This window comes from Phlebotomus argentipes, unplaced genomic scaffold (genome assembly GCF_947086385.1).
Source record: "Phlebotomus argentipes unplaced genomic scaffold, Phlebotomus argentipes genome assembly scaffold_4, whole genome shotgun sequence".
NCBI classification, from domain to species: Eukaryota; Metazoa; Arthropoda; class Insecta; order Diptera; family Psychodidae; genus Phlebotomus; species Phlebotomus argentipes.
The window spans coordinates 13,399,128-13,422,777 of record NW_026776174.1 but is presented as its reverse complement, the minus strand read 5'-3'; the positions used below and the strand labels follow the sequence as shown (position 1 = coordinate 13,422,777).

The 23,650-nt window shown below is 43.3% G+C and overlaps 3 protein-coding genes across 4 annotated transcripts; 2 read left to right on the top strand and 1 right to left on the bottom strand.

The window, feature by feature from the left end:
• Positions 1–1,163: 1,163 nt before the first annotated feature.
• Positions 1,164–13,849, top strand: LOC132258526 (tyrosine-protein kinase receptor torso). The gene is made up of 11 exons (XM_059755857.1): positions 1,164–1,328; positions 4,544–4,894; positions 7,206–7,713; positions 8,126–8,295; positions 9,166–9,441; positions 9,502–9,754; positions 9,825–9,996; positions 10,867–11,368; positions 12,913–13,007; positions 13,078–13,197; positions 13,255–13,849. Exons 1-11 carry the CDS (start codon positions 1,164–1,166, stop codon positions 13,535–13,537), a joined length of 2,895 nt encoding a protein of 964 aa, XP_059611840.1. The 3' UTR covers positions 13,538–13,849.
• Positions 13,850–13,967: 118 nt separating this feature from the next.
• LOC132257477 (dolichyl-diphosphooligosaccharide--protein glycosyltransferase subunit 4) lies at positions 13,968–14,663 on the bottom strand. Its single transcript, XM_059754392.1, has 3 exons — positions 14,535–14,663; positions 14,259–14,381; positions 13,968–14,198 (listed from the first exon to the last, which is right to left on the bottom strand). Exons 2-3 carry the CDS (start codon positions 14,363–14,365, stop codon positions 14,168–14,170), a joined length of 138 nt encoding a protein of 45 aa, XP_059610375.1. The 5' UTR covers positions 14,366–14,381; positions 14,535–14,663; the 3' UTR covers positions 13,968–14,167.
• An 85-nt stretch (positions 14,664–14,748) lies between these two features.
• On the top strand, positions 14,749–21,648 carry LOC132257766 (THO complex subunit 2). Of its 2 annotated transcripts, XM_059754796.1 has the most exons (11): positions 14,749–14,826; positions 15,141–15,303; positions 15,363–15,613; positions 15,669–16,050; positions 16,110–16,988; positions 17,058–17,792; positions 18,336–18,620; positions 19,054–19,362; positions 19,439–20,006; positions 20,840–21,295; positions 21,356–21,648. In XM_059754796.1, the coding sequence occupies exons 1-11, from the start codon at positions 14,765–14,767 to the stop codon at positions 21,427–21,429; spliced, it is 4,164 nt and encodes a 1,387-aa protein (XP_059610779.1). In that variant the 5' UTR covers positions 14,749–14,764; the 3' UTR covers positions 21,430–21,648. The 2 variants fall into 2 exon arrangements, with proteins under 2 accessions (XP_059610779.1, XP_059610778.1); XM_059754795.1 differs by having other exon boundaries at positions 20,840–21,648.
• The last annotated feature ends 2,002 nt before the right edge of the window (positions 21,649–23,650 follow it).

Below are 23,650 nucleotides of genomic sequence, written 5' to 3'. Positions count from 1 at the left end.
CATTCCATTTCTGTGCATAATTCAATTTTAATAATAAAGCGTTCAATGAATGCTCGGTTTTTTTTGATAAGTATGAAAAGATATATTTCATAAAAACGGCTGTAATAATTTAACATAAATTATTCAATGAAATATTTGGAAAACATGCCAACAAAATATTATTCACGCGTTAATAAAAATATTTTGCCATGTTTTACAATAATTTACAAATTTTATCACTTCAATGCTTTGAAAAACACTATAAAATCTCCCACTATTGATTTTTCAGTCAATTTAAAATGGAAATTTTCAATTTTATGTCATTTAACATAAATTTACTTCACTTTTAGGGATTTTTTGTCGGTCAACACTTTTCAGTTATCTTCAGAGAATTATTATTAAATCACTACGTGATTTATATGCATTTCGTGTGCACGTTTTTATCCGTAAAATATATTAAATCCGTGATGTTTCGATATGAAACCCAATCAAATTTTCAGTACATCAGAGAAAAACATTATATTGATGGAAATAGAATGTTGGAAAATGTAATTATAAACAAATTCTCTGGAAAAAAGTTTTTTATACTTATGCAAACTTCAATTAAAAAGAATAAAGTTTATTTTAGAGATTCTATTGAAAATGTCACACTGTTTTGCTGATTGAAACGCTGTTCCTAATTCTTGTTTTTGATCATTCATCGAAGTGACAGAGAAACCCACTTAATTAATACCTTTGAAAGACAGGCTAGACAGGAAGGAACAAATGAGAAATCAATATTTCGTCGCTTCCTGAGCACACCAATTTTCTTAGCTAGAGATTTTACGCGCAATCTTGGCGAGGTAGAGAAAATGCGGTGGGCGAATTTTGATTGGGAATCCATCTGAAGTCTGCATAAGTCTCTGAAGGATCAAATATTTTCTGTCACCGCAATTTTGGGTGAACTTTCGAGACGCTGCGGTAAAAATAGGCACAGAGCAGGGATTTTCCTGGGTTTTTCCAGTGAAAGGAATGTGTCTCTTTCAATATTCATCAATTTCATTGGATTTGTGCGTGCCTGCGGAGTTGAGGCCAATTTATCACATTAATTTGCCCCTCTTTCTTCGCCTGCCGCCAGTCTAGAAGCAACAGATGGGCGGCTGAGCGCTGTTCGTGGACAGATTTGACTGAATCGCACGCTCGCCATGCAAATCGTCGTGGTGAAGTACATCCAGATCTTCTGCCTCACCGTCTTCGTGACCAACAACATCAACTGCGATCAGCTGCTGCTGCAGAACGCCAGCGAGGACCGGAAGCTCTACTCCGCCGTGTCGTGCACGGCCAAGTGCCTGGACGACGACCCGACGAAGGTAAGCAAAGCGCCTTTTATAGCTTTCGCCCGCGGCAATTTGCGCTCGATTGTGCTTTCGCGCTTTGATGTCGTGGAATAATGTAAATACTTTAAAACGTTATGTACCTCGAGAGATGGTAAAAGAGGATTATTTGAACACGTGTTGAGACTACTTGTTTCACGAGAATAGACTGTGAAATCCCTCTTAAGCTCCGCCATCCGCTTAAGAGTCCCAAAACAATACATTCAATGCAAATTGAAACAATGGCAAACAACTTGAAAATGAGAACGCCGATTAACCAAAGATTATGATTTGTGTTAGAGATACAATATGTAGTTAATTAGCGACTCGAGCTTAAAAACTGCATAAGAATATATTCTGTTATGAAGCGATTTGCTCTCAGAATCTAGAGCTCTTTCATTGGTTCTCAAGAGAAAGAAATTAAATCCAACATTGAAGAAATATCGGCTCAGAAATTGAACTTTTACTCTGAAAAACAAATCTCAGAATTCAAATTTCCAACTTTCATCGAGTGAAAAGCTGATTAATATCAAATGAAAGGCAATTTATTTGTCGATTACGAAGATGTGCCAAAGTTGTTAAGATGATTAATAAGCTCCGCCGTTTCAAAAGCTCCGCCTTTTTGTCTATTTCTCAATGTTTTTTCGTTTGAAATTGTACAAGGATTTTCGCAGAAAAATATGTCAACTTTAAAGGAGCCTTAAAGAGTGCCTAAACGCAGCAACAAGTGCTTCAGGATTGGCAAACACTGCGGCTTCTGCAACGGATATTTCCTCCTTCGTGACAGTTGGGTGGTGTGAGTCTTTCTGTTGTTGGACGGAAAACGACAAAAAAAGAAATAGAGGTTGAATTTTAGTAGGTATTCCGTTGATATAAGAAAATTAAATTATTCCCTGGCACTGTCGAGTGTTGGGTGAAATTTAAATTGGAAATCAATTTCCACACCAGAATAATCCAAGGCGATTAGCAAGAGAGACATGGATATGGGGAGAAACAACAAAACTCGCAATACGCGAGAGACCAATATCATTGAGCCAAAATGGTAATTCCACCAATAAACATATTTCCCCCTGTGTGACGATATTTTTCACCTTCTGTCCAACACTTGGTGACACATTCGTGGAAATTCAGCGCCTTTCTTCTCGCACATTTCTCACCTGTGATGCCAAAGATTCGCAGAACGTCTGCGATTTGCACTCAGTTTTTAGGTAATTCTTTCACAAGCACGAAATTCAAATACTACACAGCAATCTGCCACTCAGCATCCTCTAAAGCTCCGCGAGCAAAAGCTGTCTGTGCCTCAAGTCACGTTTCAGCGGTACTTCTCTGCCCAGCGCGCAGACAAACGATTCGCGGTGCTGTTCTTCTGCTTGTTTGTCATCAAAACCAATCTGAGCTCCCAGGCAAACAGAGATTTTCCCTCCGGGCGCCCAGAGTTTATTGTCCTCAATGAAGGACGGAATAATTGAGTGAAAAATCTATTCGTATCATATTCATACATCTAATATTTCTGCTTCATCGAAAATATTTCATGTGAAAGAGATTTTGTAGTAATTGAATTTTGTATTCATTTCTCTTGTATTTGCTGAATTGATATTCATGCATACGTTGAGTGGATAGTTTTGAAATGCATACAAAAATGTATCATTTAATCAAATATACATTTAAATTCAACGAGAAATTAATTTCAATTGAGTATTTTCTAGGTAAAGTTTGTTCACTAAAGTATATTTGTTAGAAATTTTATAATGAATGTTTGTTTTTGGCACGTGTAAGTTATTGAAGAACCAATTCAACAAATTTTTCTAAATCTCTTTACTTTTCATATTCACTTGCTGAATATTGTATGAAATTCCTTTTTATAACAGACATTTAAACATAATTTTATACAAAAGGTACTTCGTTTTGAAATGATTTCGAATGTAGAGATTAAATGTATCACTTAAGCTTGCTGTTATCCTTTGCGAATTTAATTTTTGGTTAATTAATTAATTAATTTCCTCCAGCAAAATATAATTCCTCTTCCTATCAACCAACAATCCTTTGTATTTTAATTTCCGCTCTCATGATTTCCTCAATTTTCATTACACCGAGTGCAGCTTGTGTAAATGTAACATTTCATAAATCCTTGCGTCAGTTTAATGTATTTCTGTCTTTGAGTGGCGCTTATTTGAAGAGAAAACCCTGTGAGTGCAAATTCATTTCAGAAATTATGCTATTAGAATATCCATTGCGTTCGTGATCACGTTTCAACCCTGGAAAATAGCGTTGACCATCTAAACTCAATTCTTTGAAGCTGCTAAAGTCCAGCAAATAAAATGATATTTAATCATTTCTATTTGTTCCCCTTATTATTGTTTAGTGGTTAAATTTTCAGAAAGATAAATAGAGACTCGATAGTTTCTGTTTTGGAATGTTGATTTCCAAGTCTTTGAGTTAAAGCAGCTCTTTGAAATGCATCTGAATTACTTCTCTGCTATTTAATGCACAATATCACATTCCTCTTCATTTCATCAACAACAATTACTAAACTATTTATTACAATATCACAGAACTTCTTCTTGTTTTACATGAACAAACAATTAACACGAGACTCAACAACTTCCACAATGAGACCCTTCAAAATACAACCCTTTCATGGCACAAGAATTTCTGAGGAGAAAATCGGAAGCAATTTTTTTATTTGAATTAATTTATTATTAGAACTTGCACCGGAACTTTTTGAGATCATGTTTTCAGGAAAAATCCCAGGCAATATTGAACATTTTGCAGAGAAAAGTGTGTGTCCTTTTTGCGCAATTAACTTACTATTCCTTGCAGTTAAAGTAATTCAAGTGGATTCTAAGGAAATAATAATAAAGATTATAATTAATAATGTAATAAATATGAATTATAACAAAAAATATTATACTTCAATGGACTTACACGACCCAATCGTTGCTAATGGGTTAAGGCACATATCTTATATTTACTTTTACAAGGTAAATCTCTCCCATTCAATCTCAGAGGCACAATTTGGGTTTCTGTGGCAAGAAAGGTATACAAAATTCCTTTAACTTTTCGCTTATACAGCTTAATTGGGAAGTTAATTGATAAAATTCCTTCTCGTAGAAGAGAAAACCATCTTGTGGAAGAGCTATTATTAGCTTATGTAGGCAGTTTTTCAATTATAAACATTGGGAAAAAGGCGCTTCAGCAGATATCCTTTGCAGAATCTGTCGCTGTGCTACAAGAAGTGCGGCTCCGGCGGCGACACGGGCGGCGGCCGGCCGATAAATGCCAGTGACACATTCGGCGTGCGGCTGCTCTGTCGCGACGACACCAGCCTAACCCTGGAGGTGGTCAGTGAATCCGCAGAGGAAGAGGAAGCAGTCCAGACGGCCGATTCTAATCGCCGGGCGCGTGGCATGGACTTCTGGTCGACCTCTTCTAATGGCACGGCGAGGAAAACACTTGGAAATTCAGCGCGGAGGTCAAGGTTTCGCCCTTGCGACTCTTGCCTCTACCTCGTGAAAATCAAAGAGGCCAGCGATCTGTCGTACAATGAGAGGACAGTGTACTTGGTAAGTGTGAAATATGCGTGAGATTGATGATGTTTGGTAACATTTTAATCTCTACATTATGTCTTACATAGATAAAATGCTTTCCTTCAAAATCGTACAAGTGATATTTCTTTCATGTAGCTCTGTGCGTTTTGCCATAACATTTTTTTCATTAAAAATTTCCAAGAAATTTTCCATTCACATTTCAACAAAATAAATACATAATTTTAATACACTTTTGCCTCATTTAAATACTGAGGAAAATACTGTCTGGGAAAATAACAATTTCAGATATTCGGCTTCTTTAAGTTCTGCTTCGAATGCCAACAACTTTTTAAAACACATTATTCCTTTTCAGTTTCTTGGTGAAAAGCACAGATTCTACCCCGTTTCTTCATATTATTTACTTTAAAATACATTTTTTTATCATCTTACGCCGCAACACAGTAATGATTGAGTGAATTTACTTGTGCATGAATTAGGGATGATAATATAAGGATATTGAGTGTCAGAAAATTGATTTATGGTGCAAAATGGGTTGAGTTAGATAGGAATTTTCCGCATAAATTCCCTTGTCTGTTCTCTTTACCATCCACTTCATTAACTTGCCAAATTGGGCAAGTTTATTCACTGCGCGTTACCGCGTTTTAATCCTTAATTAATCTGTTGAATTCTTGTGAAGAAGATTAGGAAAATACCTTGTGTTTTTGTTAACCGCTTCGCTTTTTTACACGAAGGGTTTTCAATTTTATTGATTTCCAGTTGAATGCATTGAATACTACTTTATTAATCACGTGTGTACATTCATAGAATTCCTAATGAATGTGCTCTATACAGCGTGGGCACTAATTATAGGTCCACTGCAGGTATCCGGGGTGTAGGTAGTCTGGGGCAAAATCAAAAATATCAAATATGGCGTTTGATTGCCTATCCATAGCCAAAACAAAACCCCCAATATGAGGCCCCTCCGCCGGATCCTAGGGATTCTAGGGAACTTTATCACTTTCTGGGCTGGCACTAATTATAGGTCCACTTGGGAATTTTCACTATATCTCAACGAAAAAAAATCGGAAAATTCTGAAAATCATAAGGATCCTTCATTTTGAGCCCAGAAACCATTTACCGTCGCCGCACCCCGCCCCGGTCCTCCTTGGACCCCACTGTTAAAGGTCTTTGCCTGGCATAACATGATCACCCAATATGGCTCCTCCGCATTGGGGCGGGGGGCCCAATGGCCACAAACTCCTTCATAGGGCTTGATTGAAGCCTCTTGAGCATAATTGGGCTATCTGACCCCGATACCCTTTCTGAATCCTGGCCTTAAGCACTTCTTCCAGGGTCTTTTTCTGCTTCTAAGAGCCCAAACCACCCCAACCCCCGGACCACCCCCAATGAAATGGGGCGAAAAGTTCTTAGGACACTTCTAGGAAACCCGTGGACCCTAGATCCGGGGATGGGTAGCGCCTCGGAGGGGGCGCCACACCGTGGAATGAGACCCAGTCGAAAACCACCTAAAATTGTATGGTTTTTCATTGAATTTCAACTGGCTCTCATTCCACGTTAGGGCGCTCCCTCCGAGGCACTTCCCGTCCCCGGATCTAGGGTCCACGGGTTTCCTAGAAGTGTCCTAAGAACTTTTCGCCCCATTTCATTGGGGGTGGTCCGGGGGTTGGGGTGGTTTGGGCCCGAAGAAGCAGAAAAAGACCCTAGAAGAAGTGCTTAAGGCCAGGATTCAGAAAGGGTATCGGCGCCAGAAATCCCAATTATGCTCAAGAGGCTTCAATCAAGCCCTACGAAGGAGTTTGTGGCCATTGGGCCCCCCGCCCCAATGCGGAGGACCCATATTGGGCAATCACGTAGTACTAGGCAAAGACCTTAAACAGTGGGGTCCACGGAGGACCGAGGCGGGGTGTGGCGACGGTAAATGGTTTCTGGACTCAAAATGAAGGATCCTTATGATTTTCAGAATTTTCCGATTTTTTTTCACTGAGATATAGTGAAAATTCCCAAGTGGACCTATAATTAGTGCCAGCCCAGAAAGTGATAAAGTTCCCTAGAATCCCTAGGATCCGGCGGAGGGGCCTCATATTGGGGGTTTTGTTTTGGCTATGGATAGGCAATCAAACGCCATATTTGATATTTTTGATTTTGCCCCAGACTACCTACACCCCGGATACCTGCAGTGGACCTATAATTAGTGCCCACGCTGTAGTAAATTGAAAGCCTTGCGTAATACTACAATTTCATTCAGGCCAATTAATTGAGGTGGATTTAACAGGAGAGTTATGTGAAATGTTTCTTCTAATTACAATGTGTTCTGCTCTCTAATCAGTCCAACAGCTCAATCATCGAAATTCGCAATTTGGAGCCCAACAAGAGCTACAATGTTTCCGGCACGGTCATCAACAAATTCCACGAATACGCGTTCATTGGGAAGGTGTACAAGTTCAACACTCTGAAGCAGAATCACAAACCCTTGGAGATTAACACCACCACTTTGGACACTTACACACTGCAGCCGCAGAACGACTTCCTGGACGCCGTGGTGCAGTGGAAGCCGACCGAGGACTTCATTTGCCACTACGAAATCATGTGGTATTTCTCAGACGAGGGCGTCTTCTACATCAAAAGGAAGGACATCAACCAGACAGATCCGCACTACAGATTCACGCTGCCAAACATCGGCTTCGGCTCTGAGCTGAGTGTGTCAATTCGCGCCTTGAATCTCAAGAATTCGTCTCAAGATCGCTCCCACAAGTGGATTACCAGAAAAGTGCCCACGTGTCTGGATTGGTTCGACAACAGCACTGAAGCGTGCGGTAAAGCTTTTACACAGATTTAAGGGGGAGATAGAAGCGTTTAAACATTTGCAAGCAATTTCTACATGGAAAAGTCAACCCTAATCATGCTTTTAATGCCTGAGTCTGTTTGATATAAAACTGAAATTGCCACTTTTTGAGGACAATAAAATTCAGAATTAACAAATACAAATATGGTTTTAAAATAGCGCTTTATTGGTGGACTTCAGACAAAATAAGATTATAATAACGTGTGTAATGTGCACACAGTTGAAGAAGTCTAGAAAGTGCAGGAAAATGTTTCAGATGCACTGCTAAAGTCCTTGAATGGCAAATGGTTAGACATCAGGGAAGTGTTGTGCAGATAACCGCATTATTTCCTCTCTGCATTAATTGTTAAGTGAATTCTGTGTAATGATGTTGCACATTTCTCTGTTTATCCTCCCCAAAATAGCGCCTCCCGAGCCGAGGAATATTGGCAGTCAGGAGGAATTGGTGGAAAATCACGTGTACAACATCAATGTGACCTGGGATCGTCCGTTCCTGTCGCCAGACTTCTACATTGTCAACATTTCAGATCTCTTCGACAATACATCGCTCAGCGGATCCCTCAATGTGTCCGGAGTGAGTGGATGTTATGCTCATTTATCCCATTTTACAAAGAGAATTTTATGCAATTTAGTTTTCATTATACTATGACAATTCATAAATGCCAAGGGCATGTAAAATGTGATACATTCCCAAGAATTTACATAAACGAATGAACTTGAAATTTTCAGAAAAGATTTAAAACTCGGCTAATTGCATTTTCCACAGAGGACAAAAGTTTCGAAATTGCAATATGGATATGCGAAAAAGCACTAAAACTCTCTCTTTCGCTGTCTCTGCTCTATGGTCTCTATAGTGGTAAATCCGGAAAACTATGGATCAAAGAGCATTTTAATTAAACAATAATCCAACAAGAGGAATTGCAGGTTAATAAGATTGCATTTCGCTGTGAATATTTACTCATCAACTCAATTCAATAGATCATTATTAGTGTGATGAACACTTAAATCAGAGTCAAACACACTCCTTTGTGCCAGAATTTAGGTATAGACATTGTAGACTTGATTATAGACATCGATTACAACTTCAGGTTGGGATTAAATGCGCTGATTATATTACAACGTGATTGACAGTGTTAATTAATATATTGTATTGATTATAGCGTATTATCACTTGAGTTTGTTAAGACATGAACTCTTTACATATATAAATATATATATATATATATATATATATATATATATATATATGTATTTACATATCTACGTTTAATTAATTCGGCCACTTCCTGTTATATGATTGACTTTTGAAAGTTCCTTCTCTTTCGACTCGACATTAAAGGGATATTTAGAAGAATAAATAAACCTTTTGCCTGCGGAATGTTTCAGCTTTCAATTTAATACCGAAATAATCGAGTTTTGAAGGTCTCGTGAAATACATTTTCAGGACAGCACGTGGGCATTCTTTCCCGCCATTCGCATCGTGGGCGTTCAGTACGGAATTACGGTTATTGCGCGGTCCGCTGGAGGATTCTCCACAGCCAAGGGCAGTAAATTCTTTGACAAGAATTTGCGCGTATCGGACAGTTTGGGCATCTTCGGCATCCTGCTGCTCACTCTAACGCCCATTCTCTTCATAACTGTGGCTGGCGTGGTGTTTGTGGTGCTCTTCCACCGGCGGGCAAAGTTGAGGCGCATCGAGAAGCGCCGGAGGTACTTTGAGGTGAGGAAGAGAGAGAGCGAGGATATTCCCTGTCATGATTGCTGTTCCTGGTTGTTGCAGGAACTCGAGCAGAAGGCGCCCATCGATCCGAATTCCAACTTTGATATCAAGCACAGCATGTTTGGCAGCGCAATTAACATCGACACAATTGACTCGGACTCAATGATGCTGGCCAGCGATGAGCTGGAGGTCAGGATGGATCAGGTGACGATTCTTGGGGAGCTTGGAGAGGGAGCTTTTGCTCTGGTGCGCAAAGGAGTGGTGAAAATGGATGACGGCACTGAAAAGCTGGTCGCCGTGAAGATGCTTAAGAGTGAGTGGAATCAATGCTCTTACCAAGAATCGAATTGATATCTATTTCCTGCATTGCTTCCTTCACACAGAGAGTCCGAATTCCGAGGAGATCAAGGAGTTCAAACAGGAAATTGAGGTGATGAAGTCTGTGGGATTTCATAAGAACATTGTTGGTCTCCTGGGACACTGCACAAAGGACATTCATCGAATGATGCTGCTCACAGAGTTCTGCAGCAAAGGAAACCTCCTCAACTATCTGAGGTAAATGAATATGAATCATATCAGCTTATGATTGACATCAAACGCCTTTCCAATTCTTCATATGATCCGCAAAGCGCTTATTTCACATTACCAACATTAAAACTATTAAAAATTCAATCAAAACTGGCGCACAACGCAATGAGAAAGTATTTAGGAGCGGATTTTAGCCATATTATCTTCCACTTGGAGCATTTTATTTCCCGTAATTCAAATAAATTATTTAGTATTAATAGTTCTTGGAAAGAGCTTCTCATTTTGTGCCTTTGTTAGTCTTTTAGAGATAACGTTTGAAGCAAGATTGAAGAATATTTCATGAATTGCAGAGGAATATCTCAATCTCTTCCTCCTTTTACTAACAAACTAAGTACATAATTTGAGACTTATTTGCTCTATGCACAAGTGTATTTACAAAATACGAAACGTTGCACTTGATGCAGAAAGATTTGTGAATTTAAATTAAATTCTTTAGCAAATAAAGACATTTTTTATATTTAGATCACATACTTCTGTTTGTGTTGCTCGTCGCAATTCGAAGCACGAGAGTGAATTGAATCTTCCCCCCTGAATTTCGCCTCTTTCTCCACCTTCTGTGGCAACATAAAACATGGAGCAAACACTTTTTTCCATTATTCCTCTTTGCGCAGCAGAAAAACATCCTTTGCGATGCCTGAACAATTGTTACAAGACGCAATTTGTTGATCAAGAATCATTCTATTTTCGTTGCCTAGCGAAAAGAGCGCGTGTATTTAGTATTGATACACTTGAGAGAAAAAAAGTATCGAGTGGGATTGTGAGCAACTCTCTTCCTCTTCACTGGGCACGAAAGTTCTCATGTTCCTCGTCAATGGAATTTTGTCTGTATATTCGCAGACTTGAGTGGCTTCACTTGACACAAATGCACCAGGAAGTGGCGCGGCAGGAGAGGAATTCCCCTAGTCTGACGCCAGCGCTGGAGAAGCAGAAGTGTCCGGAGAGCATCTTCAATTTCGACACTTCATTGGGCGACAAGAGGTTCCGAAACTACAAGAGTCTCGAGGGTACGGAGCACTATGACCAGATTTCGCCACAGGACAAGAAGTCCTGCACGAACGCCTGTCGCTGCCTCGTGGAGATCGTGCAGCCCATCGAGGCGGACGCCAATCTCAATGACCTCAGCACGTCGAGTCTGCGGAAGTGCACCATCAAGATCACGGATTGCGATTGCACGGCGCCCAGGATTCCCAACGCCGTGGAGAACCGCAGCTACAACGGCGTCCTGGCCAACGGGACGCTCCTGTCGCCGTCCCGAAGGCACTCGCAGGACGACGCCGATGGCAAGTGCCTCACGAAGAGGGATTTGCTGCACTTTGCGCGTCAAGTGGCCGTTGGAATGGTAAGTGTCCATCGATATGCTGAATTGCGATTATCAGGGATTTATTGGCTTTGCGAAATAGAATATGCAGATGGGTTTATTATATCCGAAATATTTGAAGCGCAATAGCGTCGAGGTTGCCTTAACGCCACATTTGCCACACTAATTAATTGGAATTTATTTCAACATTAAATTGTGTATTCATTAACAAGTTTGATATGCGGTTTTCGGGTTGAAAGTCAAAGAAATTTCAAGCAAAATTAATTAGATTGCAATTAGAGGCAATGTGAAGACTGGGAAAATTTTTTTTTGTACAAAATCATAGGCAAGTTAGTAAGGGAAAATCATACATTTTCCCACTGTAAATTTTTATAATTAATTTCGATGTAAAATTGGCATAATAATATTCATTAAAAAGTTTCATATGAAGTTTGGGTTGAAAGGGTTGAATGTATAAACGGAAATTCGCAAATTAATTATAGATTGTAATTAGAGGTAACATGGAAAAACATTAAGAATAACCTGTATATTAATTTTCACTCTCGAAATCGGTATTTTCCACTATATTATAGGCTAGTTGGTCAGGAAAAATGAGGAATAATATTAAAACTCTGCAAACGCATATAGTTCACTTTGTGTTTTTCATGTGGAAATGCAATTTCCGCCCTTTTCTGTACCATTTCCAATTAGTTTCCGAACGTGGAAGAAGATTTTTTAGTGGGTGGACGTTGTCGCAATTGTGTTACCATAACGGCAACGGGAAGTTACCACATTTCCTCATTTTGTAATTATTTTGAATAATTCAGTGTTTTTTTATTGGATAATTGAAGTAAATCGAAAGCAAATTGATGTGGGAAAAGTGCATTTAATCATTTGCAAAGGTGTTTTTCACAGAGAAATTTAATCGAGAGGAGATCTTGAGGATTGACTCAAAGAGAATAAATGACATACTTGGTTGCAAGAAAAGCTCTTTAAGTTTCACAAGCATTGATTATTCCTCAGGCGCCATTCGTCTACTCTTCTCAACCTCAATAACGAGATAATTCCTTTTGTTCATATTTCTAAAAAAAAAATCTAGAGTTGTTGCCAACTTATTAACTTATCAGTCGCGATTTATATAATAACTTAATCCTAGCCTATCGTTGGCCTCGCTAATGAATTCCTGATTCTCTTCCTCCGCCAGGATGCCTTAATTAGCTGTGTGCATTCGCATCGATTGCAAGCACAAATGATTTGATTAATTACTTAATCACTTCTCAATGAACGTTTCAGATTTTTTTTACATTATTTTCATCATGAGCAAAAGCAGCAAAAAGCAAGGACTTTAATTAAAAAGAATTTTCTAGGAAATTCTGGATTGAGAATGAATTCCCAATTCTTGTCAGTGTTTAAAGGATTTTTTTTTCTAATTAATTACCTTACTTACTTACGCTATGATTATCGAAATTAGCCAAATTCATTTCATTGCCACAATTACAGTTCAAATTTCATGCAGAATACTTACGCCGAATGACAAGCAATTTCGCATGTCAATAAAAATGAAATTTGCCCAATTTCCATTGCAGGAATTCTTGGCATGCAATAAGGTCGTTCATCGCGATTTGGCTGCCCGGAATGTGCTGGTGTGCGAGGATAACGTGGTGAAAATCTCTGATTTCGGGTCAGTGAAGCATTGCGATGTGTTCGAATGGCATCTCTTATTGATTTCCGGCAAATTCTCCGCATTTCAGCCTCAGCAGGGACGTCTATCAGGAGAACATGTACAAGAAGGTGGGGAACGGGAAGCTGCCCATTAAGTGGCTCGCCCTCGAATCGCTCACGCACCAGGTGTACACAAGTCAGAGCGACGTGTGAGTTTTCCCCACAATTTGGCGCGCTTCAGTGTTTTTCAGAGACTGTTTTTGCAGGTGGTCCTACGGCGTGCTGCTGTACGAAATCCTCACGCTTGGCGGAAATCCCTACCCTTCCGTGCCCACGAATCGCCTGCTGACCCTCCTGAAGTCCGGCTACCGGATGGAGAGGCCCGGAAATTGCGGACCGCAGCTTTACGAGCTCATGTTGTCCTGCTGGAAGATAAATCCTCACGACAGACCCAGCTTCAGCGACATTGTCGCGAAGGTTAATGACTTGCACCAAGATTTGCCGGAAAATGAACCCATCAATCCTGATAATTTACGCGAATCGAAGTAAGCAAGTTCTCTTAAGTCCAAATTCTTATTGAATTGCAAAAGAACCCGCGATTTCAGGGAGAACTTTAACCTTTCTGCTCAGACAATTAAGAAACTAGAAGAATGAAACACAAAAGAGAAGAAACAATATGAAGAAGAAAGAACTTAAGACATTTCTTTTAAGATAAGAGATAAGAAATTTGCTCTGTTTTCCTGCAGGGAGAAGTCCAGCACTGGGGAATCCTACTTGAAGCCCTTATAGTATTACTCGTATCGCTGTTACGACCTGGAATCAACAGATTGATCCAAATATTCCCTTCCCGCACTTTGAGAGGAAGCGAGTATTAACATTTGAGTGAGCAAATCGAGCACTTATGGAAGAATTCATCTCTGGAATTTCTTGTGTTCTTCTTCTGCTCTTTCAGGAATCATTTTAAAAGTGAAATTGGCTGTTTTCCGTGTGACTTGTGAGATATGTATTCCGGCGAGAGCTTCAGGTTTCAGTAGACTTCCTCCCGGATATTTTAAGGATGATTTTTTGTACAATAAATAAAACTTAGAGAATCATTCCGTTTGTGAATGCCAATCTTATCTAGAGAAACATTTTATCAATAAAAAATAGTGAGAAAAATTGTATTCGCCTTCCTGTGTTCTACTTGTGTTTCCCGGCCGGAGGAATGGATCTGCAAAGGGGGGAAATACGTGAGAGTTTCCTTCCGGAAGGGCTTTGGAGGCAAACTCACCTCGTCACTCCCATGTTCGCGTTGATGTAGTGATACGCTACGACCAGGAGGAACAGGAAAACGCCCAGGACGTTGGAGAAGATGGCCAATTGCACGTCTGTGATCATTTTGGAGGCGCCTGAGCTGTGAAATGAGAGGAATTTCAGTGAGATTTGGACATTTTCCGAGATAAACAAAGTGACACGTCACACATTGAAGGTTATCTTATAATCTATTCAATTTTCCGCTTTATTGCGCACAGTTTGATCTCTTTGATTACTGCATGTCGTTTCTCACCTCTTCTACCGCGGAATGTAGCGTAATTTAGTCAGAACTTCACTGAATTACTGTGGCTTTTCTGCGAAAAACACCCACAAAAACACACACCGGCAAGCGAGTTGTCCAGCAAAACATAGAAAATCATCGACTGCTCGCCTCGAGGCTGATTTCTCCGCCACGCGGCGCTGACTGTCGCGATCATCGATTTTTCATCGCAGAGGCAAGAAGAAGAAGAAGTGCTTTGGAAAATGGCCTCAAGTGCGGATATTTTCAAACAGACAAATTGGGAAAGAAGTGGCAAAAGCGAATTGTAATTGACCTCAGTTCTACTGTAGAATGTTGCTAAGTATCCGCCGGCCGCGGCGGCGGCGAGAGAGTGCGGCGGGGAGGAGAGATTCGAAGGAGAGACGGCGATTCCGTGAACGCGAAGCCCCCCAACAAAGCACGCCATGCCGTGTGTCGTCAGCAGAGCCTCCAGGCGGGCGGTGGGGCTCACCCGTGCCCATCCGGTTGGCCGACGCGTGCCCTCCTGTGAACCACTCCGATCCGGGTCGCTCTCGTCCTGGCGGCTGGCGAGCCTCCATGCGGTCTCACCCCATTCTCTGTTTCCCTGTCTCTTTGCAGCTTGAGACAATGCAAGAAGGCATTGAAAGATAGCCAGAGCCCACTGTTTACCAAGGCCGACCGCAAGACCAGCATCAGCCATGCCGTCTACGAGCTGCTGTCGCACGGCGTCCGCGGGCAGCTGCGGAAGGACTCCGTGCTGAGCGCCCTCAGCGAGCTGGCGGTGAGTATAGCGCGCTTCCGCCTGGGGGAAGAGAGTCTGACTGTGTTTCCGGCTTGCAGTACCTCCACTCAGACATGCCATCGATTATCTTGGACGTCATCGGCGTGGTGGACGCGGAGACGAGCGCCAGCGGCGGGGATTCGTCGCAGGAGGAGCGTCAGACGTTCTGCACTATCGTGAAGGCCACTGAGAAGTTCCTGTCGGAGAAGCTGCTCAAGGAGCGCCTGGAGATCGACACACTGCAGGAAGTGGGCACGGTGAAGAACAGGAACTTCTACACAAAGTTCATCAAAGTCAAGACCAAGCTTTAGTGAGTAGAGCTGAGGAAGGGATCAAGGCAGATTGCTAAGGTTTCTCTTCTGCAGCTACAAACAGCGCCGCTTCAACCTATTCCGGGAGGAGAGCGAGGGCTACGCGAAACTGATCACGGAGCTGAACAAGGAGATGTCAGACACGGTGACAGTGCAGAGCATGCTAGAGATTATCAAGTCTCTCATCGGCTGCTTCAATTCCGACCCAAACCGCGTGCTCGACATCATTCTGGAGTCGTTTGAGACGCGTCCGGATCAGGACAGGCTCTTCATTCCGCTCCTGCAGGCGTACATGCCGGACGGGCAGATCATCTGCGAGGTGTTGGGCTACAAGTACAGTCACTACGCTGACATCGGGACGCCGGAGTCGCTGTACAAAGTCACGGCGATTCTGCTGCAGAACAGTGTGATATCACTGGACGAGATCTACTCTTGGGTGAGTGTCTGCTGCGCTTCCCGCGACGCTCCAGGGGCTGATGAGGTGTTTTCTTGCAGTTGAGTCCCTCGGACAAGACCATCATCACGGACTGGGAGACGGAGATGAGCAATGCCAAAGAGTTCGTGAGGAAGCTGAACATCGTGTCGACAAACAAGGATAAGGAGCCGGAGAGCGAGCCGGAGAAGGACGTGCCTCAGGACAAGTACAGCAACAACCAGAAGTTTGGGCTGTGCGAGGCGCTCCTGGGCGTCGGCGACTGGATCACGGCGCAGCAGCTGATCAAGAAACTGCCGGAACAGTGCGTGATTGTGCACGAACCGATCGCCAAGGCGCTTTGCAGCCTTGTGCACGCCATCATTGAGCCCGTGTACAGTGCAAAGTGCGCCAAGGCGTACATCAAGAGGAGAGTCATCCCGCCGCACGCCAGTCGCCTGGCGCCGCCACAAGTCACGACGTTCCCGAAGCTGCGCGTGCACGCCTTTCCCATGTTCATCGCCCTCGGGCCGTCGCTTCACTACGACCCGGTGCTGCTGTACAAGCTCGTGCGCCTCATGAAGGCCATCCTGGCGGACGCCGGCGTGGATGCCTCGCAGACGCCAGCGGCCGGGAGCGAAACTGAGCTGCTGTATCACGACATTCTCTCCCTGCTGGACGCCGCCGTGCTGCCGGCGCTGTCCTACCTGGACTGCAACTGCTGCGTGGCCGAGGAGATCTGGACGGTGGTGAAGTTCTTCCCCTACCAGAATCGCTTCAGCCTGTACGGTCGCTGGAAGAACGAGACGTACTTATCGCAGCCGAAGCTGATCCAGAAGCGCGGCGCGGCGCAGAAGCAGATCAAGGCACTGATGAAGAGGGTGAGCAAGGAGAATATCAAGCCGGTGGGGCGTCTGATAGGCAAACTGAGTCACTGCTCGCCAGGATTCCTCTTTGACTATGTAAGTGGTCTGAAAATCTAATGTTCTGATTAATGGTGATTTTCTACTTGATTTTGGGTTTCCTTCCAGATCCTGCTGCAAATCCAGATCTACGACAACCTCATTGGGCCCGTCGTGGACTCGCTCAAGTATCTGACGTCGCTGTCGTACGACGTGCTGGGCTACTGTCTGGTGGAGGCGCTGGCGCAGGCGGATCGCGACAGGTTCAAGCACGACGGCACGTCGCTGTCCATGTGGCTGCAGAGCCTGGCGAGCTTCTGCGGCGCCATTTACAAAAAGTACAACATCGAGCTGAGCGGACTGCTGCAGTACGTGGCGAACCAGCTGAAGGCGCACAAGAGCCTGGATCTGCTGATCCTGAAGGAGGTGGTGCAGAAGATGGCGGGCATTGAGGCGGCCGAGGAGATGACCAACGACCAGCTCAGCGCCATGTGCGGCGGCGAACAGCTGCGCGGCGAGGCGGGCTACTTCAGCCAGGTGCGCAACACGAAGAAGTCGTCGCAGCGACTGAAGGAGGCTCTGGCCAGCAATGATCTCAGCGTGGCGCTGTGTCTGCTGATGGCGCAGCAGAAGCACTGCGTGATCTATCGCGAGACGGCGCACAGCCACCTGAAGCTGGTGGGGAAGCTGTACGACCAGTGCCAGGACACGCTGGTGCAGTTCGGCACTTTCCTCGGCTCCACGTACACCGTGGAGGAGTACATGGAGCGTCTGCCGTCGATCCACAGCATGCTGCAGGAGTATCACATCCACTCCGACGTGGCATTCTTCCTGGCGCGTCCGATGTTCTCCCACCAAATCAATGTGAGTCTCCGCGTGAATTCTCTCTGCTTATCTTGCCACAATTGTGCGGCTGCTATTATGCTTCTGTGTGCTTGAACATAATTTTAATTGAGCGCAACTGCGAAGGTCTTCTCCGCACTTTGCTGGGGAATTTCACGTCAGGGACGTTTTGTGGATGAACAGAGTTGAGATGAGTGGAATTTTCTAGATGACACTCAATGTTTTTCATCTTTATTATTAAGAGTAATTTTGCAGTAAATTTTCACAAGTGATAACATTAGATAGAAAATGAAGATAATTTCAATGAATTTTAACGCCAAAAATCATTCATTCACTTCTCAACTCCGTTCGTGAAGTTCTTTGGAGAAAACATTTCCTCAATTGCCAACAAAATATCCAACAATTGTAATTCAAGCAACTTATCTCTGCTTCATGTTCAGTTTTTCTGTTTGTTTGTTTTGCTTAGTAGCGCTTCAAATGCATGAGTTTTTGTTAATGTTCATGTGATTTTCCTACAATTGATATTCCAGTCACATTCTCACTTATTTCTTCCGTCTCTTGCAGCAAAAGTACGACCAGCTGAGGAAGGCCGATCCCAATGCGAAGAAACTCACGACGTCACAGAAGTTGGGCAAGTACTTGGACGCCACGGCGTCCGTGATGGTGCCGATTGTGGAGTCCGTGCGGCCGCTCCACCCGCCCAAGGTGTGGGAGGACGTCAGTCCGCAGTTCCTGGTGACTTTTTGGTCGCTGAGCATGTACGATTTGCAAGTGCCGGCCGAGAGTTACCAGAAAGAGATTGGCAAGCTGAAGCAGCTGTCGAGTCAAGTGATGGAATCGAAGGAGATGGTGAGTGTCTTGCGACATGTTTCAAGCGTTAGGCAGGATATTTTAGCAAATTTAGAGATTCTAAAGGTGATTTTGAAGCAAGAGAATGAATTCTTTGAGTAAAAGCCAAGATATCATGAGAAATCTTCTGAAAATCCTTTGTAGAACTTTTCATTAAAGTAATAATCGATCAAATAGCTTCTGAAGTAGACAATTTAAAAATTAAATACACCATTTATGGCTCTAATGTTTCAAAATTGATCATTTTATTGATTGTAATTTCAGTTAAATCATAAGAATGCGTGTATTAAAATGTTATTTGACCTAGAAAAGCATTCTAAAGACGCTGGACACTAAATTAGTGGTGATAATTTGCGGTGGCAAATGTATTTTCTCGATGATTTGATAAATGCTGTGAAGAATGGCAGAGTCTCATGTGTGGTTTGTCTTGCAGAACGCGTCGAAGGGGAAGAAGGAGCAGGAGAGGTACTTGGCGCTAATTGACAAGCTGCAGGATGAGCGCAAGAAGCAGCAAGAACATGTGGACAAGACGATGCATCGCCTGTCGCAGGAGAAGGACTCGTGGTTTCTGTCGCGAAGCGTCAAGTCGGCGAAGAATGAGACCATAACGCAATTCCTGCAGCTCTGCCTCTTTCCGCGCTGCACCTTCACGGCTCTGGATGCCATCTTCTGCGCCAAATTCGTCCACACAATTCACAGTCTGAAAACTGCCAATTTTTCCACGCTTCTCTGCTATGACAGAGTGAGTTGGTTTTTCTCTATTTCTCTGTCTGTTTGAATTCTTTGGCGTTTTATTGATTCACCTGGATTACTTGCAGATCTTCTGTGACATCACGAACTCGGTGACTTCTTGCACGGAGAATGAGGCAACGCGCTATGGGCGATTTCTCTGCGCCATGCTGGAGACGGTGATGCGTTGGCATGCCGATCAGGCGGTGTTTAACAAGGAGTGCGCCAACTTTCCCGGCTTTGTCACGAAATTCCGCGTGAGCAATCAGTTCAGCGAGGCCAACGATCACGTTGGATATGAGAATTATCGGCATGTGTGTCACAAGTGGCACTACAAGATCACCAAAGCGATGGTGTTTTGTCTGGACTCGAAGGATTACATGCAGATTCGCAACTCTCTCATCATCCTCATGAAGATCCTGCCGCATTTCCCGGTGCTGACGAAGCTGGCGCAGATCATTGAGAAGAAGGTGGAGAAGGTGAAGGACGAGGAGAAGAACCAGCGCCAGGACCTGTACATCCTGGCGGCCAGCTATATTGGCCAGCTGAAGGCGAAGGCCAGCCAGATGATCAGGGAGAGCGACTTCCACCAGGTGGCCGATAAGCCGGTCAAGGAGGCGCCCGCTGAGAAAGTCGTGAACGGAGACTCGAAGGCTGGTGAGTTGAAGTGCTTCATTTCTCCATTTCCGCCACTTTGCGGATTGCTTGTGAGATTTGCCAACAAGCTGAAAGCATTCTCATTTCTATCAATCAGGCGCTGAGAGTGCTTCTCATTTGATTAATTGCATCTTCTCAGATCTCAGTGTAGTTCTCATGAATTGTGCAGAAGATGCTTTTGTGGATTGTTCGAGGATAAAGAGTGCACTTCATATTTTCACCAACAATTGTCGGAAGGATGTTTGGGAATTTCTTGTATAAAGACAAACATTGTGTGACTCATTTCGAAGTAACTCAATTAATCATGCAAAATACGTACAAATTCGTGAAATGAAGTTGAAATCTCACTATAATGCGCTTAAAATGAATCCTTTTTTTTCTGTGCGGGCATTTTTAAATACTATTATCAATTCGGATTCCATTAACAACAGTATTTGGGTACTTTGTTGCGTTGTAATTAATTAACGAAAATCACCATTGCTATGTGTGGGGTTTATCAAACAATGGGTTTTATTTAATCTTCTCTCTGAACCTTTTCACACGACATTTTTGGCAATTTGCTTCAAATCTGAGTGGAAAGTTTCTGTATTATTCAGCAAATTGTGATGATTTTTAAGCGTAAATCAATTCTGTAGAAATTGAATGGAAATTGCAATATTATTTACTCTGCAGAAGAGTGAAAGACGAGAATCTTTTTATTGTGCCAATCACAATAATAGCGAGTGGATGCTCTTCAGTGGCTAATTTATTTTGCTGGCAAAGCTATCGTCATGTTTGATTTGTGAGACAAATTGACGCTGAATGCATTTCTCCTTTCTTTGTGGCTGTTGCAGAGAAAAAGGAGGTGAAGGAGCGCGTGGAGAAGAGCAGCAGCAAGACGTCGTCGGCGGCCAAGGCGTCGTCCAACCAGGTGGCGCCGGCGCCTGCGGCTGAGAAGGTGGAGAAGGAGTCCGTGGCGACGCCAGTGCTGGCGAAGAAGGAGGCGCGCGAGTCTAACAGGACGGCGGCGTCGAAGGAGAAGACACCGAAGGAGATCCGACGGGAGGAGCGGCAGCGCGAGAAGCGCGAGGAGGCCAAGAGCCGCAAGAGGGACAAGGAGAAGCGCCGCGAGCGCAAGGTGCCGTCGCCGTCGTACTATGACGCGCCCGTGGAGCGCTACTACGCGGGCGATCACTATGAGCACGAGCGCGACCGCGATCGCGATCTCAGCTCCGTGTCGAACTCGAGCAACGGGTCGACGCACAGGCACAGCCAGGAGCCGGCGGAGCAGGAGGGCGGCGGCAGAGGAGGTAGGCGGGCGGCTGAGTATTCGGGTGCGTCGCCAGATGATGAGTATTTTCACGTTACAGACTCCAAGAGGCGTAAAATGGACGTGAGCTCGAGGGTCAGTATCGTGGAGCACTCGAAACGGTCTTGGCGATGATATTTCACAAATTGATGTTTTTGTGATAATTTCACGCACACATTCGCGTGTGCATCTTTCCTCTCGCTCTTGTCTCTCAACCTCCTTCTCTGCCGGATCCTCTCGCCAGCGTGAGTGGCGCGAAGGTGGCAAATTGGGGGAGGGTGGAAAAGGCGGGAAAAGAAGTGTGTAGATGAACAAATTGAACATTGAGAGAATTAATAAAATTTTAAGAGTAGACCTGAAGTGATTTTTCCGGCACATCGATTGAATTGCACCGCGACGCTCGGGGGCGGGCGGCCAGGACTCTGATGTGGGCAAATATTGATTTGCGCGTTCAATTAGTGCGAGGTGGGTTGTGAAAATGTTATTTTTCCAGCTGCAAACAGCAAACAATGGCAGTGCTTATCATAATGATTAAACATTGAAGTGTGTAAAAAGCAAATGTGGCATGAAGCGCGCACCCCCAAAAACTACCCCCGTGGGGCGGAAGGCACGAGAGGGGCAATTAACAGTGTGGCTAAAATGTGATGCGACAAAGTGGACGTGAAATCGGTGAATTATTAATGCTGAAAGTGACAAATTTTAGCGCTGTGCAACTGAATTTCGCCTTCAACAAGCGTAAGCATATTTATTTAGGTGCCAAATTCATGATTATTTTTCATCGGTTCATCGGAAATTATTATTCATTTCACGCATGTTCTTAGATAGAACTTTATTTGTTATTTATTGAGTTCAAACTTGGAGTGCATTAAATAAATGTTTGAATGCCATTCAATGCATAGTTTCTTTCTTCTGCAATTGAGGGGTTCGAAAGGAAAATCCCTGTTGACTTGGAGACATTTTAGACGCTCCAAGGACTGAATTAAAGGATGGAATAGATAGTAGTGATATGCATTGCATTTAGAGTGAGACACAGTGTAAAATCTCCAGTGGAGGGAACGACTTTTTGCACCTTTTCTCACTGGTGAACTCAAAAATGGGGGGGTTGAAAGAGCGCCAACGAAGGTGAGCTCTTCATACATATGAGAAGGAATGTGTGCAACAAAAGAGTGAGTTTTTCGGGGCCAGTATTTTTACAAAGTGTTTTCTGTCGCCGTTTTTTATTTGTCGACCAACAACGGCAAAAGGGGAGCAAAGCGAGCGCCAACAAAGGGCAGGAGAGTGAAATGGATTGTGCAGAGAGATGCGATGATGACTCTAAAACTCATGTGTGGCACTAAATTATTGCTGGGCACAATGTAAAATTGGTCACAGTTGAGTGCAAATGAGACGAATTGTGTTGCAATACAAATTAAAATATATGTAAATGACGCGCGGTTCGCGAACACAGGGATTTTTCTTTTTCCATTGGCAATTGTTGCCCAAAAAATCCGCTTCGAGAGAGAGAGAAGCCATCAAGAAGAATCTCTCCATCACACCACACAAAACATCCGAATGTCAATGAACTTTTTTGCATGGTGGGATGCATTTGCCCCCGAATTCGTGGAGCGACAACAAGATAGCAGTAAAGTGTATAGGGAAGAAGGGAAAAAAAAATTGGCATGCATTTTTGGGTGAATAAAAATGAGGAATTTGAGCTGTGAAGAGATACAGTAAAACTGAACAATGCATCGCAGCAGAAAAATTAACCACAACCGTGTTGTTGAGCGCAAAAAATCGAATCATTTATTAAGGTGGTGGCCAGACAAAAGGCAGCCCAGCTCAGCTCCTCTTTCAGCTGCCATCCAGCGCACTCACGGTTTTTCTTCGCCGCAAATGAGGTGATCTCGGTGAAAAATGGCCCAAGACGGACACGGAGCGACAGTCATGTGAACTGTGCACTTGGCGGGAAGGAAATTCGACTCCAAATCAATTTATTGTGCAAATTGAAGACTCTTTACCGTGAAGATGGCATTTCCTGTTGCGCGAAAAAGACCCATTTTCGCGTGTGTCATTTGAGAGAAAGTGTGCCGAAGATGAGTCATGGGACAATTTCTGGACGTAAAAGACAGATTAATTAGCAATTATAACATTCAGTCCGCAGACTTTAACCGTTGTTAAACAACAATTGTTCATTTCTTTGGAGAAAATTGACAGAAAAGAGGAGAAATCTCGTCATCTCTCAGCGAAATTCAGTTCTAAATAAATTTAAATAAAAATCTTATGCAAATGATCACTGAAAAGGACGCTGAATGCATATTAATCGCTAAAAGCTGCAACATTGCTTGAAAACTTCTCACTCAGTGACCTGAATTAATTA

Excerpts from the sequence above, each read along its gene's own strand:
- LOC132258526 (XM_059755857.1), top strand. The coding sequence starts at position 1,164 with ATGCAAATCGTCGTGGTGAAGTACATCCAGATCTTCTGCCTCACCGTC. Across the intron at positions 11,369-12,912 it reads GTCAAGTGGCCGTTGGAATG|GAATTCTTGGCATGCAATAA; the intron begins GTAAGTGTCCAT and ends TTTCCATTGCAG. Across the intron at positions 13,198-13,254 it reads TACACAAGTCAGAGCGACGT|GTGGTCCTACGGCGTGCTGC; the intron begins GTGAGTTTTCCC and ends CTGTTTTTGCAG.
- LOC132257766 (XM_059754795.1), top strand. The coding sequence starts at position 14,765 with ATGGCCTCAAGTGCGGATATTTTCAAACAGACAAATTGGGAAAGAAGT. Across the intron at positions 14,827-15,140 it reads AGAAGTGGCAAAAGCGAATT|CTTGAGACAATGCAAGAAGG; the intron begins GTAATTGACCTC and ends GTCTCTTTGCAG. Across the intron at positions 15,614-15,668 it reads AAAGTCAAGACCAAGCTTTA|CTACAAACAGCGCCGCTTCA; the intron begins GTGAGTAGAGCT and ends TCTCTTCTGCAG.
- LOC132257477 (XM_059754392.1), bottom strand. The coding sequence starts at position 14,365 with ATGATCACAGACGTGCAATTGGCCATCTTCTCCAACGTCCTGGGCGTT. Across the intron at positions 14,199-14,258 it reads GCGAACATGGGAGTGACGAG|ATCCATTCCTCCGGCCGGGA; the intron begins GTGAGTTTGCCT and ends CCCCCTTTGCAG.